Source organism: Triturus cristatus, chromosome 5_2, assembly GCF_964204655.1.
Source record: "Triturus cristatus chromosome 5_2, aTriCri1.1, whole genome shotgun sequence".
NCBI lineage: Eukaryota > Metazoa > Chordata > Amphibia > Caudata > Salamandridae > Triturus > Triturus cristatus.
The window spans coordinates 1,073,267,969-1,073,288,245 of NC_140588.1; the positions used below are offsets into that span (position 1 = coordinate 1,073,267,969).

A 20,277-nucleotide genomic window follows, 5' to 3' on the forward strand; every position below is an offset into this window, starting at 1 on the left:
TCTAAGTTAAGGAGTCTGCAGCTAGATGTCTCTATCAGATATATCTGACATAAGTCTGGACACCACCCAACAGAGGTACTTTGGTCATCTTATGAGCAGCACATATTCCCCTCTTCTAATACTGCTGGCATATTCTAATTATTTTCTCATTACCCCTCTGTCTGTGTAAGGCTATCTCCATAGGAACATAGTCTTAACCACCTGCCTTCATGCACTACTAGAGGATCCTAAAACCCTGAACGCTCTTCAGGAGACACCCTTTACTTAGCATGCTCTACTACAACCAACTAGCACACCTTGTGGTCACATGGCATGTGAGAGGTGCAAGCATGGTTAAAGAATTCAGCACTGCATGTAGGGTTAGTCTAAGTTTTAATAACTTCTAAAATATTTTCCAAAGAGTTTTCCAGAGGGTGCCTTACCTGGTGTCATATAAATATTTATAGAGGACCCTCAAACTCACTTGCCTACCTCAAAAACAGCATTAAATAAACTGTCAATATATTATATCTTACCTCTTTTCTTCAGGTTCTGACCCAACTTTGGAAAGCACCAGACGAATCAAACATCTATGATAAAAATATTCAAATTAGGAGTTGGTTTCACAACATCCACCTAACAGAAACTTATTTTGAAGCACTGGACATTTTCCTAAATTCATTTCAACCTGTTACCGTAGGGGCGGGTATGGGTTTTTGGTTTGTTATTGCTTAGCAAAATAGAAAACAGCCTAGTCCTCCTACAACAAAAACAAATAGACACAGTAGGATTTAGCTTTTTCTAGGCTGAATAAAACATACTGTCAGGACGCAGGCTAGCCAAACTCAGGGGTAATGTGGTCTCTTAACCAAATTTTGTAAACCAAGGAAAGACACCTTATCTCCCTCTATCCCACTTACTTTATCTGGCAAAATGGGAGCCCCTGGAGGCAACTCAGGTCACTGTGCAAGATATGAAAGAAAAGGTAATCACTCACCGTTTTGCAGGGAATAATCAGCACCCACTAAGAATAATTCCACACCATGGTTGTTCTTAGCACACACCTTGGCATCAGAGGAGATTATAAGATAGCATTTTAAGGCAACTGGATCAAAAAGACTTCTGTCATTCCAATGCACACAAGAGTATGTCCCGCATAGATTACTTTCTCAGAAACCTGGCAGATATTGGGCACTTTAGACACCCTCGAGCTTTGCCAAGGGGCATCTCCGATCACTCTCCGGTGAGGGTGGAGCTTACCTATTTTCAATATCAACACCGTAGTGCCATATCTATTAATCCATGGTTGCTTAAGATCCCGAACATTAGAGAGGACCTGACTACCCAGACAGCTCACTACTTCACTGAAAACGCTGGCTCAGTTGCATCAGCACAGATTCTGTGGGAGGCATATAAACAGTGGTGAAGGGGCAGGCGTTGGCACTGAAGAACAAGTTAATTACCTTCGGTCACAATATAACTGTGAGAAACATTAGTAGTGATAGATTCCTTACCTTAGAATATCCCCAGGCGTCAGACTGGTTCCAGAAAGTTTTCGTCAGCAGTACCCCTGCACGTCGGTAGGTGGCATCGTGCGGCTCCGCGTTCGTCATTGGTGTCGTGGTCGCCGAGATGACGTCGCGGGCGCTACTAAGACGCCGCCCGCGCGCGCTGACGTCAGTTCTGTACACGACTTTCCGCGCCAGGAACGCAGAGCCATGCAAGATACTGACCACTGGTGCATTGAAACTTGGGCCCTGAAAGGGATGACCTTAACCCTAGAAATCAGTTCGCAGAACAGGGGAGGATGGTTGGGGTGGTAAGGAATCTATCACTACCAATGTTTCTTACAGATATATCGTTACCGAAGGTAAGTAACTTGTTCATCTGAAAGAAATACATAGTTATAGATTCCTTACCTTAGAATAGATACCCCAGCAATACCAACCCCGGTGGTGGGTCTGCGAACCAAGATCACATCAGGAAGTCCTGGAGAACAGAATGGCCAAAGAAGCTGTCTCTTCGGACTCGGCTGTACAGGCAATAATGCTTAGTAAACGTGTGCAGCGAGGCCCACGTGGCTGCCTGACAGATGTCTAGCAGGGGGTCACCACATCCCAATGCAGTAGTGGCTGCAGTTGCTCTAGTGGAATGAGCATGCAGCCCCACCGGAGGCTCTTTTTTAGCCAAAGAGTAACAGGCTTTGATACACAAGACGACTCAGCGGGAGATAGTCCTCTTGTGTACCGCCAGACCTTTCTTGGTGCAACTCTTCCTCTCTGGAAGGATGCGGAGGTGGAAAGAAGGTGGGCAACGTAATGGTCTACCCAATGTGAAAGGCCGTAACAACTTTTGGCAAAAAGGAAGGACGGGGCCTGAGCACAACCTTGTCCGGATGGACCGACAGAAAAGGAGGTTTACAAGAAAGAGTCTGGAGCTCACTCACTCGCCTAGCAGAGGTGATGGCAACCAGGAAGGCAGTCTTCAAGATCAAGAGATGAAGAGGACAGTTGTGAAGGGGCTCGAAAGGAGTAAACATAAGATAAATAAGAACCAGATTCTAGTCCCACTGTGGCATCACAAACAGAATAGGAGGGAAAAGGTGTGTAATGCCTTTGAGAAATCTATTTACAACCGGGGACTTGAAAAGAGAGGGCTGATCAGGAAGCCTTAGAAAGGCCGAAATGGCAGAAATATAACCTTTGATAGTGCCCAGAGCAGAGCCCTGCCTGGCCAAAGAAAGAAGGAATAAAAGGACCTCAGAAAGAGGGGCAGAAAGAGGATCCACAGCCTTTGCTGTGCACCATGCCAGGCGTGTACCACTTTAGTGGAGGGACGCCTGGCTGCCAGAATGACATCACAAACTTCAGGAGGCAAGTCGAAAGGAATCAACTGCCGCCGCTCAATCTCCACGCAAAGAGGTGGAGGCTGGACAGGTTCGGGTGGAGGACCGTCCCCTGCTGCTGCGACAGAAGATCCTCCCGAAGAGGCACTCAGATCGGGGGATCGATGCTCATACTGAGTAGCTCTAGATATCATACTTTTTGAGCCCAGTCCGGGGCCACAAGGATGACTTGTGCCCGGTCACGCCTGATCTTCTTCAGCACTCTGGGCAGAAGTGGTATAGGTGGAAAGGCGTACAACAGACCAAGAGCAGACAAGCCCTGAGCCAAAGTGAACATCTTGAACTTCTCTTTGCGAAGGAAACGATTGACGTTCCGGAGGTCTAAAATAGGACGCAGGCCCTTGTCCTTCTTTGGCACCAGAAAGTAGTGGGAATAACAACCAGGACCTACTTCTGGTGGCGGAACGCGCTCGATGGCCCCCTTGGCCAAGAGGGCCGTAACTTCCTGCCGAAGAAGCACCAAGTGATCCCCCATCATGCGGTGGTACCGAGGTGGCATGGCTGGAGGAGCAGTCTCGAAAGGGAGGGAGTAGCCCCTTCGGACTAGATCTAAAACCCACCTGTCCGATGTGATGGTGCACCGGTGGGGGAGGTGATGGCAAAGCCTGCCGCCCACTGGCGTTTGATGGGCCTGAAAGTTCGGACTATGAAGGTTTGGAGGCACTAGTGGCCAGGGTGGAGGTGGACTGACCCGCCCGCTGGCCCCTTAGTCCGTCACGGCAGAACCCATGTCCACGGCTGCGCTGAGATTGTTGCTGCACAGGCTTGTGGCTCTGTTGCGAACGCTGCGGGGAGCCCCTTCAGGTGCCATGAAAGGAGCGAAAAGCAGAAGGCGGAGGAGGACGGACTGCAGAGAGTCCCAAGGACTTGGCCGTAGCCCGTGAGTCCTTAAAACACTCCAACTGTCTGCTTTGTCGCCGAAGAGGCGACGGCCGTCAAAAGGCATGTCTATAAGTGTGCTTTGGACATTCCCCGAAAATCCAGTTGTCCTCAACCAGGCGTGGCGTCTGACCGCCACCGTCGTTGCAATCGACCTGCCCAGTGAGTCGGCGGCGTCTAGGCCATAATGAATCATGAACTTAGCTGCGTCTCTCCCCTCTGCAACAGCCTGGGAGAGAGCTGTCCGGGCCTCCTCCGGACACTGAGGCAGCACTTGCGCCACCGTATCCCACAGAGAGTGGGAGTAACAGCCCAAGAGGCATGCGGTGTACACAGACCACAGCACAGAACTGGTGGAAGAAAAATTCTTCTTTCCGAACTGATCCATTTTCTTGGATTCCCTATCCGGTGGTGCAGAAGGGAAGGCGGTTGGGGAAGCAGAGGCTTGGACACCAAGCTTTCAGGGGTGGGGTGTTGGGAGAGGAAAATGGGGTCACCCGGAGCCGGGTGATGGCGTTGGGCTACGTTCCTATCCACAGGAGCTCCTGTGGAGGGCCTGGACCAGGTGCCCAAAAGAACGTCGGAAAGTGCTTTGTTGAAGGGGAGCAGCGGCTCCGCAGAAGTAGCTGCCAGCTGAAGCACTTCTGTCAGGAGGTTAGTCCTGCCGGCCACAGTAGGGAGCATGAGGTGTAGAGTCTTGGCCGCCCTACGCAACACCACAGCATAACTAGTGCCCTCCTCCATAGCCACGGTAGGAGGAGACAGCATGCCAAGGTCTGGTGAGGTATCCAGACTACTGGCTTCCTCCAACTCCTCTGCCCAGTCCTGTTCAGAATCACAATCAGCTGCGAGAGGGTCCTCAGACCCCTCCCAGTCCTCCCCTTTTTCCTCAGGCCGTTCTACAGTCCAAAAATATGGAGCAGGGACATGGGGATAGAAATCCCCGAGCAATGTTGAGAACGGCATCGATCGACGCCGTCCCAACGCCGCGTCCCTTTCGGGGCTGAAACCGGGGCCGGCGTCGTCCCGAGGAGCGGGCGACGTTGGAAGCGGTGCCGGTGGGGTCGACGTCGGTGGAGGTGTTATGAGTTCAACTGGCGTCGACCCGGATCCAGGCCTGGATCCCTGAGGATCCTGCGGCGCTGGGGCCGGAGCCGGCAGCGGCGCCAGGGCTGGAGCTGCCGGCGATGGAACGCGAGGACCCCCAGTCGGGACTGCGGGGCCCGAAGGCGCACCAGCGGGACCCAACGGCCCAAAGAGGCGAGCCATGGCAGACAGGAACTCCTGTATCTGGGCCGGAGTCGCCGACGGACCCGGGAGGGCGGGTAGGCAGGCGACAGCACAGGCTTTGCCGGAGCCGCGGGGGAGGCACCACCCGCGCCCTCAGCCACGTCACGCAACCGACGAGGGGAAGTCGGAGAACGATGATGTTTCTTCGACTTCTTGTGCTTCGCCTTACCTGAGCCCGAGTGCGAAGACTTAGATCCCAAAGATCGATGATGATGACTCTGCGCACGGTCCCTCGACCTCCCACGTGACTGGGACATCGAACGGCGCGGGGCCGACTGCCAGGCCTCCAGCAGCTTTCGGGACCGCTCCCGCAAAGACTTCAGCGCCATGGCCCGGCAGTCGAGGCACAACTTGGGGTCGTGGTCGCGCCCCAGGCAGAAAAGACACACTCGGTGTGGGTCCGTCACCGACATCATGCGGTGACAGTCCTCACAGGACTTAAAACCGGGCATCCTAACTGCACCAGGAGTCGAAGACTCAATGAAAAAACAGAGACAAAAAGCCTCAAAAAGTCAGTAAAAAAATGACTGGGGATACCTGCTCTTCCCGGATCTGCGCTTGCTGGCGCGGAAAAAGAAAGAACTGACGTCAGCGCATGTGGGCAGCGTCTAAGTAGCGCCCACGACGTCATCCTGGTGACCACGACGCCAACGACGGACGCGGAACTGCACGACGCCACCTACCGACACGCAGGGGTACTGCTGACAAAAACTTTCCGGATCTAAGGTAACGAATCGATCACTATGTGTTTCTTTCAGATGGTGGGCTACATCCGGAAACAAAATCAACAATTGCTTGATCTAGAGACGGTGCTCCAACAGCTTGAGGAACAAAACACACGCTCACCTTGTGAAGCCACCACCTACCAATTAGCCATTAAACAGTTGGAATACAGATCTCTGGCCAGGGAGAAAACTCGGGCCAAGTTATTACAAACACAATACAGGGTATATGAGATAGGGGACAGGGCGGAAAAGATGTTAGTGTGGTTAGAGAGGCGGGAACAGGGAGAGCACTGGGTACCAAAGCTAACCCTGCCGGTAACAGTGCAAATTAGTGATCCGCAGGGCATTGCGGAGGCCTTTGCGGATCATCTGGAGGAGGTTTATACCTCCTCAACTACATATACGACAGAAGACTCCTGTCAGTTGCTAGTCGACATGACATTACCTGCCTTGTCTGATGTCGATAGGATGAGGCTAGAGGAGGACCTCACAAAGGATGAAATCTGCCGGGCCATAAACGATATTCAGTCTGGGAAAGCAATGGGGCCCAACGGCGTTTCAATTGAATTCCTCAAGACTGTGGCCACGCGGGTCGTCCCCACCTTAAAAATATGTTCACTGAAAGCTTCGACAAAGGAATCTTATCAGATGATCAGCGACTTGCTTCCATAGCGGTCATTCGAAAGCCTGGGAAACCGACGGATAGCTGCGGTTCCTATCAGCCGATCTCTTTGATCAATGTCGAAGCCAAAGTCCTAGCCAAACTTTTAGCTAACCGTCTTATCCCAATACTTTCATCCCTAGTCCATGCCGACCAATCGGGCTTCATACCAGGTCGGAACACAGCATTGAATATCCGCCGTCTACACAGTGTTTTGGGTCGACAGTGATACATAGAGGAAGATGCGGTGGTGCTTTCTCTGGATACCTCTATGGCATTTGATTCCATAGAGTGGCCCTACCTCTTCCAGGTTCTGACGCATCTCGGGTTCGGCCCGAAATTCCTGGGTTGGATCAAACTGCTATATACGGACCTGCATGCCCAAGTCAAGATTAACAACCGAATATCGCGAATGTTTACACTGGGCAGGGGCACATGACAGGGCTACCCGCTATCCCCTCTTATCTTTTCTTTGATCCTGGAACCATTGGCCTCCTGGGTGCGAAGAGATGTGCTCCTTAGAGGCCTGAAATGGGACAAAGGACATGAGGATAGAATATCATTGTCTGCCGATGATGTACTGGTGTACTTGGCGTCCCCCTGTGCATCCCTACACAGGCTCCTAAATATTTTTACCAACTTTGGCAAGTACTCGGGCTACGCTATTAATTGGTCGAAATCAGTACTATACGTTCTCCATGGCCAGACTCCCCGACTGCCCCCCGGGTTGCGACTTGGAGGTGGCCCTTGACGGCTTTCGTTATCTAGGGATTTTTATCACCCCCGACCCTCACCTCTCCTATGACAAGAACCTAGCTGCCCCATTAGACAGACTCAGAAAAGATGTTACCCACTGGAGATCCCTATCACTGTCTCTACTGGGCCGAGCGGCCCTCTTTAAGATGCTGGCCCTCCCCCGGTTCTTTTATGTTCTCCAGAACTGCCCATACCCAATCTCGGATTCGTATTTTAAAAGCATTGATAGCGAGTTGAGGTCACTGTTATGGAGCGGAGAGACGCCGCGTATTGCACTACATCAATTATCTAAGGAGTGGTACGATGGAGGGATCGCCCTCCCGGACATGCGACTCTACTATTGGGCATCGCAGCTTGTCGTGGTAAACTACTGGTTGTACCGCTCTCTGTTAGATCCCGCCTATATGCTGGACAGGTACCAAATGGAGTGGGAAGGGTATTTAGGTGCCCTCTACACGAAGGATCGGAAAGGGAGATTTGTGGGCCCCACAGCTTGCACGGTACAACTCTGGTATCAAGCGACCAAACGCTTGGGCTGGACTGATGTATTGACTCAGTCCACTCCATTGTGGTACACCCAGAAGTTAGAACTCCTGTGCCATCAACCGGGGTTTGACAAATGGGACGGGATCGGACTCTCCTATATAGGTCATCTCGTGAAAAAGGGTAGGCTCCTATCGTTCCCGGAACTGCAGGAGAAGTACGAAATGGCCCAGGGGGAGGCGTTTTGATACCTGCAGGTTCATCATGCCCTAACGACCGCTCTCCCAGACTCGAGCTACGTTCCGGAATCGTCTCCACTTGAAAATCGACTACTTTCTGAATCACTCCCTGACAAGGCAATTTCCCTAACGTACCGCAAGTTGTGTAATAATCTACCTAACCCTTTCCTAGCTCTCGGCAGCCGGTGGCAAGCCAACATTGGTGGCATTGATGACGACGATTGACAAACGGCACTAATGTCACTGAGAGAGGCAGCCATTTCACTCCGCTTTCGGCTGATCCAATTAAAAGTTCTGCATAGAACCTACCTCACCGGGGTTACACTGGCTAAAATTGGGACGCGACAGGATGCCTCTTGTCTGAGGGGGTGTCACATGTGGGAGTGGGCAACCACGCACCTGCAAGATGCACTCGGCAAAACAATCAGCCTCACTCCATCATTGGGGCTCCTCAACATTTGGGAGCCAACCGACCTTACTGAAGTAGAACAACAACTGGTTACCTTGGGCTATGTGTTGGTTAAGAGAGCCATTGCGATGAAGTGGGGGGTGGCGGGGCAACCTTCAATAAATGTCTGGGCGGCTGAGCTGGGCAAATGCATGGTAGCAGAAAAAGAAGTATTCAAATTCAGAGGTTGCCCCAAGAAATGGGACAGAAAGTGGAGTGGGTGGAATGCATATTGTGGAAATCTATGTATATCTACGACTGTAGAATTGGAAATGGCTAAGGGGAAACACCGTACACTCTGCATGACTAAATGATTGTATGACTATGTTTAGTAATCTGTACCTGATATTCTAAGATTGAACTGTCTGCAATTTATACCTGTGATGATTGGAAATTTGTTACTAATAAAAAGACCATTAAAAAAAAAAGAAAGGATTTCTGTCATCTGCGAGACTTTATCACCATATAGAGATTCTGTGGCAAATTTAAGGGTTTTACAGAATCTGCACGTGTATAAAGCTTCTAATTCAAATAGAGGAGGACTGCAAGGAACGCGAGATGCTGATGACATTCACACATGTAAAGAACTGTTTTTTTCTCCAACATGGGATCCTTTGCAAAGTTTAGAGAAGGAGAGTATCTGCTGTTTATACTGAAGATATACACACCACTTTAGCACTAATGTCAAATGGTATTTCTGAATCTATAGCAACATATATTGCAACACAGAATCCATTGCGCTATAAACGACTTTAAGTATATCTACAACTGAGAAGAGGAGGTCCACTGAACTCTTTGGTGTGGTGATCACCCACTTAAAATTGAGTTCCTGCTAGGCTAGCTTAGAGATCATGGGTAATGCCATAAAAGCAAAGCCAGATTTGTTTCCTCACCACACGTACACTTACTTGTGTAGTTGTGTACTCAGAGTCGAAGGGCACCTGAAATGCTGCAGGGCAAAAGTGGCCTCACTAGTAATTTACTCCTAAGCTCTCAGTGACCAGGCCTTCAATGTTATGTGCATTAACATTTTGCAGGAGCAGAGGATATAAAAGAGGCAGCAGGACCTGGGCATGCATCTATTCTGGAGCTACTGCGAACATCATCTCAAGGAGGATCCACGGCTACATAGCAACCACCAGAAACACTCTTGTCCGTTCCTCCATATCTTGTTGAGGGCTATCTGGATGACTGGGAAACAGGAGTGACTTGAGTCATGGGATCACAAAGCTATCTATTCCCAATCCCAATAAGATGGCAAAAATACACAGCAATGGATGGTAAAGAAGAAAGGTAAGTCTGCTCTACATATCCCTCTACCTCTACTGTTTGCTCACCCAGCCAAGTCAAAGTGTTCAATAGTGGGGTTCTACTAAAATGGAAATTACCCAAATTTCCTTCCACATGCCTTTTGTGGCTGACCATCTGTATCCCATGTGGGCAATATCATCTCTGGGGCATGCTGGAGTGCCTCCAACCATAGTGGCGGACCCGAGAAGTGTTCTGTGTGCCACTGCATATGGGAAGGAGCAGAGGAGAGGGAAAATAACCTGTAGGCACTACTGAGCTGTTAAAGGGCCAATAGGCTCAGATGTGATTTAAACATACATTCATTGTGGATTGAGATAATAAAACAGGTAGAATTGAGGCAGCAGAGCGATCAGTGAAGGGGATATTGAGGGGCCTGGCAAATAGAGTGCTGCAGATTGAACACAAATCAGCATCTGTGCCTGTTACCGCTTCAAAAATAGAAGGGTCAGTTGTAGGAGACAAAGCTACTTTAGAAGATGTTGTAGAGTTGTAGAGTTAAAAACCTTTGCAATTGGGAGCCTTTAGCTGAACAATCTGAAGAGGAGCTTCCAGTTCAGAGCACAGGACTTGCTGTCACATGTGACAGATTCGCTTACTGGGGCAATAGACAAAATGCTGAAGACCTTGATAAAATCTGGTGAAGGGACGGGCCAGTGGTCCATACACAAGCCTATAGATTACCCTTGAGAATGAAGGGTGGGTGCTCTGCTGCTTGAGGAACTGTGATGGTGATGTTGGACTCAGCTGACAGCCGCAAGAATGCTGCGAGCAACAGTATGGCAAAATAGTGGTGTACAAGGACAGTCCTCTTCTCAATTTTTCTGAATTGGTATCTCAACACACTGGGCAAGAGCAGAGAGCTGATGCCAATGGCAATGGGACTTTGTGCTTGTTTCAAGCCTACCGAATTGAAGAAGGTCATGTGTTAGAAATTGGGTTTCTGGTTAGGAGAGGTATGCACCCTGTACAAGCAGGAACCACAATCCTGGTCAGAGTAAGTCACAACACACCCTAAATTACCTTTTACTCACACTCTGGTAGCTTGGCACAGAGCAGTCAGGTATAACTTAAGAGGCAATATCTTTGTGCAACACTTCAAGTTACTTACCTGTAATCCTAGTTCTCTTCCAGGGGTATCCTCATTAAAGTCATAAGCACTAGAATATTCCCGCCCGTGCGCGGGACCCCGGAAACACAATCATATATGTGACAAACATATATGTATCTCCATATATATATATATACATATATATAAAATTCACTTAAAAAAACATAGGTTTCACACATGTTATAGTTAGGTGGACATTTCACTCGTAAAAAACCAATGAAGTTATAGTTCATTGGTTAGCGAGTTATAGTTATCTGAACTAACTATAACGGGGGAATTTCATTGTTTTTTTACGAGTGAAATGTCCACCTAACTATAACATGTGTGAAACCTATGGTTTTTTAAGTGAATTTGCAAGGTTTTTTAAATGCTAATTCCTAACTATAACGTGTGTGAAACCTATGGTTTTTTCAGTGAATGTGTTTGGTTTTTTAAATGCTAAGTTATGTATTTATTATTATATTTTTTATATATTTACTTTACAATAAACTACGTATTAAAATTCTTATTTTTTTTGTTTTTATATGGTTTTTCACCGTGCGCGCATGGTGCGCGCATGGTGCGCGCACCCCGCGATTTAAAAAAAAAAAAAGGAAAAGTTTTTTTCTGCCTTCGGGGTCCTTCAGGGACCCCCTGACAAAGGCTAGGGGTCAGGAACTCTCTACCCTGCCCCCTTTTCACGTTCGCCACCTTCCTTTTTCACTCTCGCACTCAAAACAAACAAAATGGCGGCCGACACTTCCTGATTTCGACCGATTCGAACGTTGACTGACATGTAACCACCAATCAGAATTACGCTCGCGCAAGTTAGGGTGCGCGCACGGTGCGCGGCTATAGATATTTATGTACTTTAACTGCAATTTTCTCAGGAACTACTGAACAGATTGACTCCATATATGCAAAAGGCGCTTCCCTGACCTGAGGACTACCTCTTTGCCAAATTTCAAGTAATTCTGTTCAGCCGTTCGGGCTGTACCTTCGACTAAAGGGCCTATGGGAAAATGCATGGGGAAAACGTGTTTTGGGATCCCCCTTTTATCTCGGCCTCATCTTGACGAATCCCCCCGAGACTTTCAGGGTAGGAGCTGAGCGGAGCGCCCCATTAGTTTTGAAAATTTCGCGAGGGTTCGTCAACCGGCGCAAAAGTTATTCAAAATAGAATTTTGAGATTTCCTATGGAAACACGGTCCTAACTATAACTATCTACTGGCGACCGCCAGTAGATAATATAATAAAAAAGCAAATGCAGCCTTTCATAACCAGAGCTGAATAATGCTGTAAGGACTCCCCTGTATTTCATAAACAATACCTTAAAAACCAGGGGAAAGCAACAGCAAAGCATGTTTGAAAACTGCATTAATGCTTAGCACTTAGCACAATCTCTCAGAAAGGACTGAAAGCATTGACATCTCACAGGCTGCATTGCAGAAAACATAGCCTAGAAAAGCTGAAAAGCTAACTCATAGCAACATAGAAATAAACTGGCACCGTGCCTTTAAGGCAGCCATGACCGCCAGCTTCCCATCATGCCTCAGGGGTGACAGTTAGGTCAGTTGTTCTTTGCGGTGACTCAAAAGCCATGACACAAAGAGTTGACAATTCCTTAAATACAAGGGGGCAGATTTACAAGCCCCTTGCGCCTCATTTATGCCGCCATTGCGTCACTTTTGTGACGCAGCGGCCGCGCAAATCCTGTGCCATGGTGCGGGTTACTTACAACGTGACGCATCTGGGAGATGCCTCACGTTGTAAAGCCCTGCGCCAGAAGTAGGCGTTCCTGCGCAGGGGGGGCGTTCCGTCGCAGGAATGTCTCCTACAAGATTTCACTCAGTCACTTTTAGGCCCATGCTGCGTCAAAACCCTGCGCCTGCTTGAAGCAGGCGTAAGGATTGACGCAGCATTAACAAGATAGGGCCCCCCCAGAGCATTGCTGGAGCTGCGTCGCGCTTGCGACGCAACTCCAGCAATACGCCACTTTTACGGCACAGATGCGTCACGCATCTGTGCCGTTTTTGCCCCATGGTGCGCCGCATTGTAAATGCGGCGCATCCATGGTGACGGAGCCATGACGCACAATATGCCCCTAGGTTCCTTTGCCCGGGGAGGCGGGAGGGTTGCTTATAACTTTGATGAAGCTGGATGAGGTGAGGCTCGCTATTCTATTCTAGTGCTTATGACTATTGATGAGGATCCCCTGGAAGAGAACTAGGATTACAGATAAGTAACTAATCCTTCTCTTCCAGGGGATCCTCATCAATAGTCATAAGCACTAGAATAGAATATCGAGCCTCACCTCATCCATCTGCGGGCAAAGGAAACAAATAATTAATAATCAAGCTCAGATAACTAAACTTGAAAACCCAGATATCTTATTATCTGAACAGATTCCTCAAGGAGGCTTGGTCTTCTTGAGTATCCGCCCTGGAATCGGATTCAAGACAATAATGCCTTGTGAAAGTGTGCACCGATCTCCAGGTTGCTGCCTTGCAAATCTCTGCCATTGGAACATCATGCAAGAAAGCTATTGTAGCCGCTTTCCCCCTAGTGGAGTGTGCTTTAGGTGACAACAATAGGGGTTTATTTGCCAACTGGTAAGCCAATTTTATACAGGACACTATCCATCTCGAAATGGACCTTTTGGAAGCTGGAAAGCCTGTCCTCATGGAACCATAATTTAAAAACAATTGACCTGATTTCCTTATGCCTTTTGTTCCCTCCAAATAGAACTTGAGCACTCTCTTAAGGTCTAAGGAGTGGAGTGACCTCTCCGCAGGAGTAGCGGGATTGGGAAAAAAGGATGGTAGGGATATTGACTGGTTAACATGAAAATCAGATACAACTTTTGGCAAAAAAGCAGGGTGAGTCCTTAACACTACCCTGTTGTGGTGAAAAATAGTATATGGCTCTTTGGCAGACAGCGCTTGGATTTCACTTACTCTGCGCGCTGATGTTATCACCACTAGGAAGGTGGTTTTCCATGTCAAATGCTGCAAGGTGGCCTTATGGATGGGCTCAAAAGGAGGACCCATCAATCCAGAGAGGACTAGATTCAACTCCCAAGGAGGAGAAGGAGGCCGAACAGGGGGATACACTTTCTTCAACCCCTGTAGGAAAACCTTGACCACCGGTAGTTGAAAAAAGGAAGGCTGGTTGGGAGACTTTCTGTAGGCCGCAATGGCCGCTAAGTGTACCCTGATCGAGGAATACTTTCAACCTGTTTTGGCTAAGTACAGGAGGTAGGGAAGAATTACGTCCTCCTGCCCTGTAGTAGGATTAAAATGATTACGTGTGCACCAAAAGTAGAATCTTTTGCACTTAAAAGAGTATGACACCCTCGTGGAAGGTCTCTTTGCCTCTTTTAAGATGTGCATTTAGTCCTACGGTAAATTCAAGTGTCCATATTGCAGGACCTCAGGAGCCATGCTGCCAAGTTCAGTGAGGGAAGGTTGGGATGGAAAATCTTCCCGTCCATCTTGGTCAGCAGGTCCGATCTGTAAGGTAGTCTCTTGTGGGGGAGCATCGACAACTGTAACAGGTCTGGGTACCACCACTGACGAGGCCAGTCTAGAGCTATCAAGATCATTGTCATGTTGGATCGGATGAGTTTGGACACCACCTTCGGGATTAGAGACAGGGGAGGAAAGGCGTATGCAAATATTCTGGACCAATCCATCAAAAGAGCATTCCTCCTCGTCCCTGGACGGTAGAACCTGGATGCGAAGGCGTGGCATTTTTTTGTTTTGGTCGTCTGCAAACAAATCTATGGAAGGTTGCCCCAACTGATGGAAAATATCTGTCACTACCTCGTCGTTTAGCACCCAGTCTGGCTGATCTTCGAAGTGCCGACTGAGTGCGTCTGCTCGCACGTTTCACTCCCCTGGAAGGTGCACCGCTGTGATGGAGAGGCCTAGGGCTAGAAGCCAGAGCCATATCGTTTGAGCTTCCAGGGAGAGCGGGCGAGAGCACGTACCACCCTGTTTGTAGAGGTAATACATGGTGGTCGTGTTGTCTGTTTGGATCAGGATCGAGTTGGACATGATTGAGGGCTGAAAAGCTTTCAGAGCTAGATGGACTGCTTGCAGCTCCAACATGTTTATATGGTAGGATTGCTCCTTGATGGACCACCGTCCCTGCATCTGCAAGCAAACCATGTGTGCTCCCCACCCTTGTAGGGATGCATCCGTTACCAAGGACTGTGTCGGAACTGGTTGATGGGAAGATAGGGGTCATGGCTGCCTTAAAAGCAATGTGCCCGTTTATTTCTATGTTGCTATGAGTTAGCTTTTCAGATTTTCTAGGCTATGTTTTCTGCAATGCAACCTGTGAGCTGTCAATGCTTTCAGTCCTTTCTGAGAGATTGTGCTAAGTGCTAAGCATTAAAGCAGTTTTCAAACATGCTTTGCTGTTGTTTTTCCCTGGTTTTTAAGGTATTGTTTATGATATACAGGGGAGTCCTTACAGCATTATTCAGCTCTGGTTATGAAAGGCTGCATTTGCTTTTTTATTTTATATATATATTGATACGGTACTCCCACTCAGACGAGGCGGTAATCGAGAGGCAATTCTTAGAAAGTTAGAGACACAGGGCCCGATTCACAGAACTAACTTAAGACAAAATCCTAAACTTACTACCATTTTGGTATTCACAGAAGGCACTTACTCATTTTGGTATTCACAGAAGGCACTTACTCATTTCGGTATTCACAGAAGTTAGGAGTCCTAACTTTAGGACTCCTAAATGCCTTCTGTGAATACCGAAAGTCTTAAAATTAGGATTTTTCTCAGTTTAGTAGTAGTATAGTTAGGACTCCTAACTTTAGGACTCCTAAATGCCTTCTGTGAATACCGAAAGTCTTAAAATTAGGATTTTTCTCAATTTAGTAGTCCTAAGTCTAAACTTAAGACTACTAAATTGAGAAAAATCCTAATTTTAAGACTTTCGGTATTCACAGAAGGCATTTAGGAGTCCTAAAGTTAGGAGTCCTAACTATACTACTACTATACTGAGAAAAATCCTAATTTTAAGGCTTTCGGTATTCACAGAAGGCATTTAGGAGTCCTAAAGTTAGGAGTCCTAAATTTAGGACTACTAAATTGAGAAAAATCCTAATTTTAAGACTTTCAGTATTCACAGAAGGCATTTAGGAGTCCTAAAGTTAGGAGTCCTAACTATACTACTACTAAACTGAGAAAAATCCTAATTTTAAGACTTTCGGTATTCACAGAAGGCATTTAGGAGTCCTAAAGTTAGGACTCCTAACTTCTGTGAATACCGAAATGAGTAAGTGCCTTCTGTGAATACCAAAATGAGTAAGTGCCTTCTGTGAATACCAAAATGGTAGTAAGTTTAGGATTTTGTCTTAAGTTAGTTCTGTGAATCGGGCCCTAAGTATATCCTGGAGTTGGATTCCAAAGTGCCCAATGGGCTTAATTCCAGTGAAGATCTCTACACTTGTTTATAAAGGGACTATATATGCTTTCTGTAATAATTGATTATTGATTTAAAACAACAACTTTGAGATGAGTTTCAACCACCTCCTCTACTATCTAAATTTTAACTCTATGCCTTTTTTATATGTAACAAGTGAGTCAACATATAGCTTTTTAAAAATTGTATTAATAGAGTTTTGCACATTTGCACTTATTTTGAAATTTTGAAATTATGGGTTCCTTCGACAATGATTTATCTATTGAGTGGCTAAATTGCATACTGTAAGCTTTGAAACACACAAAAGATACATATTCTATTTAATATCATTATATAGTATATGGGAATACCACATGTAGAATGCATTGGAAGTGACGCCTAGGTGGATGGCATATTTAACACATGGCGATTGGTCAAGTGGGATACAACAAGATAGCCCACTCGGGCTGTATGGTAGTAATATTAATTTTGGGTATCCTCTCCAACTCGAGATGTCCATCTCACTAGGGCGTCCATAAAGATTAACATTTTTTGTCAAATAACGATGACACAACACTATATAAATGTATATGATTGTTGTTAATATTGAATGTTAATCTACGTTTAAGTCGTTACGAGCATTCTATGATTGTTTAATTGAACAATGAGGTTTCAAACTTATTTTTAAGCTATGACAAAGGATTGATTTTAACGTGTTTTTTAATTGACACTGTTTTAAATCCTTGCAACTTTGCACATAATTTACAGTTGTTTGCTTATATGTAATGTATATTCAGGATAGCAATATACAAATGTCTTGGCTTCTGAAGTTTTGGTTTTTAACGTGTTTATGAAGTCAATAGACAGGTATTTTAACCAAATGCGAATTTGCACAAATAAGAGCAGCATTTTGCACATGTTCTAAACATTATTTGCACTAGTCAACTTTTATTGTAGATGTCTACAGGCCAATAATCTTGGTTCCTGAGGCATTTTTTGTCATTGTATGCAACTTTGCATGAAAAAAGAAGAAAAAAGAGCAATTTGCACATTTGTTAAACTTCAAAGTATTTTGTCGATGTCTATGTACCCATAATCACATGATTGTTGCACTGGCACTTTAAATTTCATGGTCACTCCTCTGGGCGTCATGTGATCAAGGCTTCTTTGAAGCCGAAACGCGTCATGGCGATAGTGCTGGTTTGAAATGAAATAAAATATTAGCACGAAAATCTGGGTCCGTACCGTCTCTTGTGCAGCGCCTGTGAAGTGGAGTACTGCAACGGATTGCTTTGGCATATATATATATATATATATATATTCACTGAAAAAACCATAGGTTTCAGGGGTGTTATAGTTAGCTGGAATTTTCACTTGTACAAAACCATTGAAATTCCCCCGTTATAGTTAGTTCAGCTAACTATAACTCGCGCGCCCGCAATGCACTGATGATGACGTCACATATTACATCACTCATGACATGGTCAGTGACATCACTCATGACATCACTGATGACATCTCAAATGACATCACTGATGACATCACTGATTACATCATCCAGTGAATGTCTGTTTTTCTGAAAATTAAATATGTTTTATATATGTATATCTCAAGGTCGATGGAAGAATAAATGGGTATATAAGTGTCTAAATGGATGATTTGTTTTTGAAAAATTGATTATGTAACTGACTGATTAAGTGTATCATAGTGAATACATGGCTTAGTGAGTAATGTTTAAATATGTAAATATCTGTATCAGTCTCTCACTTTGTGTATACGTGGCTGCATAGGTTGGTGAGTAGCTACATGGGTGTCTATATAGGTTATTAGTTGGTTTTTTGAGTATCAGTCTGAGTGTCTGCATGGTTCGGTGGGGGGTATTACGTAGTGCATAGGTGCATGAATGAGTGACTCACTGTTTGTATGTGTTGAAGACAGCATGTGTGCAGGACTGTATGGGTGGATGAGTGTGTGTATGTGTGTTAGTGAGTGAATGACTGTCTCAATAGTGTCTTTATGAGTAACTACATATGTTTTAAACTAGTATATGTGACTATTGGTGTATATTAGTGAGTATATGTGAGAGTGAGAGATTGAAAGAGTTCCTGTATGAATAAGTATGTGTTTCTATAAGTGATTGTTTAAAAGACTAAGTATGTGTAAGTTTCCGTAGAAGTAAGTGTGGTGGTGTGTGTATAACTGTATAACTGTATATGCAAGTAAATGTATGTTTGATTCTTTATTAGCATGAGTGACTATGTGTGTGAGTAACTCTATGGATGAGTGGCATTGTGTAACAGGATGTATAGGTGTATGAGTACATATGATGAGTGAGTACATGTATGAGTGACTGTATAGGACTGTTGGTGAATGAGTGGATGTGTATGTGGATCTTAGAATTACTGAAGAGGTTGTTGTAACTGGTATTGGTATGTCCATTGTTTTGAAAATTTCAGTCTCTATTTTTGAATGTGTGTATCAAAGGTTATATTAGGGTGAGAGGAGGTCTGCCACTCTATCACAAGGATGATGTCATCAGTGATGTCATCAGTGATGTCATTTGAGATGTCATCAGTGATGTCATGAGTGATGTCACTGACCATGTCATGAGTGATGTAATATGTGACGTCATCAGCAGTGCATTGCGGGCGCGCGAGTTATAGTTAGCTGAACTAACTATAACGGGGGAATTTCAATGGTTTTGTACAAGTGAAAAGTCCAGCTAACTATAACACCCCTGAAACCTATGTTTTTTTCAGTGAATTTCTGAGGTTTTTTAAATGCTAATTCCTAACTATAACGTGCCTGAAACCTATGTTTTTTTCTGTGAATTTCAAAGGTTTTTAAATGCTAATTTCTAACTATGCCTACAGAGATAGGACATGTGAAGAAAGAAGAAAAAATGCACAGAAAGAAAAAAAAGAAGTGCAGAAAGAAGCAACAGAAGTCCTCAAAGACGAAGAAAAGTGCAGGAAGAAGGATAACGTGCAGAAAGAACAAAAAGAAGAGCAGAAAGAATCCTTGTTGCAAAATCATCCTGTACCCTCAACTTTTTCAGACGGATACTGGTGGTAACTGAGTCTGACTAACCAGTCCTAGAGCCAGTGCTATGTTAAAAGACACTTAGAATACAGTGAAAACACCTACATACACTAGGGAACATTATGCGTTGGGGTCCCCCTGTGATTAGCATGACCTCCTCTGTAAGCCCCTAGTATATAATAGGGCAGGGGGATTAAAACTACCTCTTAAAACAGGCCACAGGGCGTTTTGCACACGTTAACTCAGGCCCCGTCCCCTCCCTTCACCACTGTGTAAACACGCCCTGTGTCCGTTTTTAGTTGGGAGATTAAGTTCATTTGAATCCTGAGGGTCCCTAGGGTCCTACTAGCCCACTAGGTACCTCCAGTAAGTGCCACAGCGCTGCGTTGCAGAGAGGTGTAAAAAGTGGCACAGCCTGGACCACCTCTCTGCAATGCAGCTCAGTGGCGCTTACTGGAAGCACTTGGTGGGCTAGTTAGCCCCCAGGGGCCCTCATTATTGAAGGGAAATTAAATCCCCAATTTAAAACGTGCCATAGTGCGTGTTTGCACACGTCACCTCAGGCCCCGTCCCCTCCCTTCACCACTGTGTAAACGCGCCCTGTGGCTGTTCTAAGTTGTGAGATTAAGTCCCCTTGAATCCCAAGGGTCCCTAGGGTCAAACTAGAGGTGTAAAAAGGGGCTTGGCCTCAGAACACCTGTCTGCAGCGCAGCTCCCTGGCGCATACTGGAGATGCCTGTTGGGCTAGTTGGCCCTCAGGGACCCTCAGTATTGAAGAGGAATTAATTCCCCAAATTACAACTCGCCAGGGGGCGCGTTTGCAGAGTGCTGCAAGGAGGGGGCGTGGCCTCCGGCACGATGCCAGTCTTTTATTTATTTTAATTTATTAAGAAGGGGTGCTGTGTGGTTCCCCTTCTTATTCTAATTTATTGGCCCTGATGACCCCATCCCCCAGGGCCTGTCTCCTAATTATTTTTTTTTACCCCAATCCCCAGGGCCGGCCACTGTTTTTTATTATTTTAAAAAAATCTATATTTATAGACA

General features: G+C 46.1%; 1 protein-coding gene across 1 annotated transcript in view; it reads right to left on the bottom strand.

Moving 5' to 3' along the window:
* LOC146829691 (testis-expressed protein 11-like) overlaps positions 1-20,277 on the bottom strand; it is a 218,558-nt gene that overhangs the window by 9,001 nt on the left and 189,280 nt on the right. Inside the window, exon 6 of the mRNA XM_085606537.1 lies at positions 516-569. Within this exon, the coding sequence (XP_085462663.1) occupies positions 516-569 (54 nt within the window). The remainder of the gene's footprint in view (positions 1-515; positions 570-20,277) is intronic.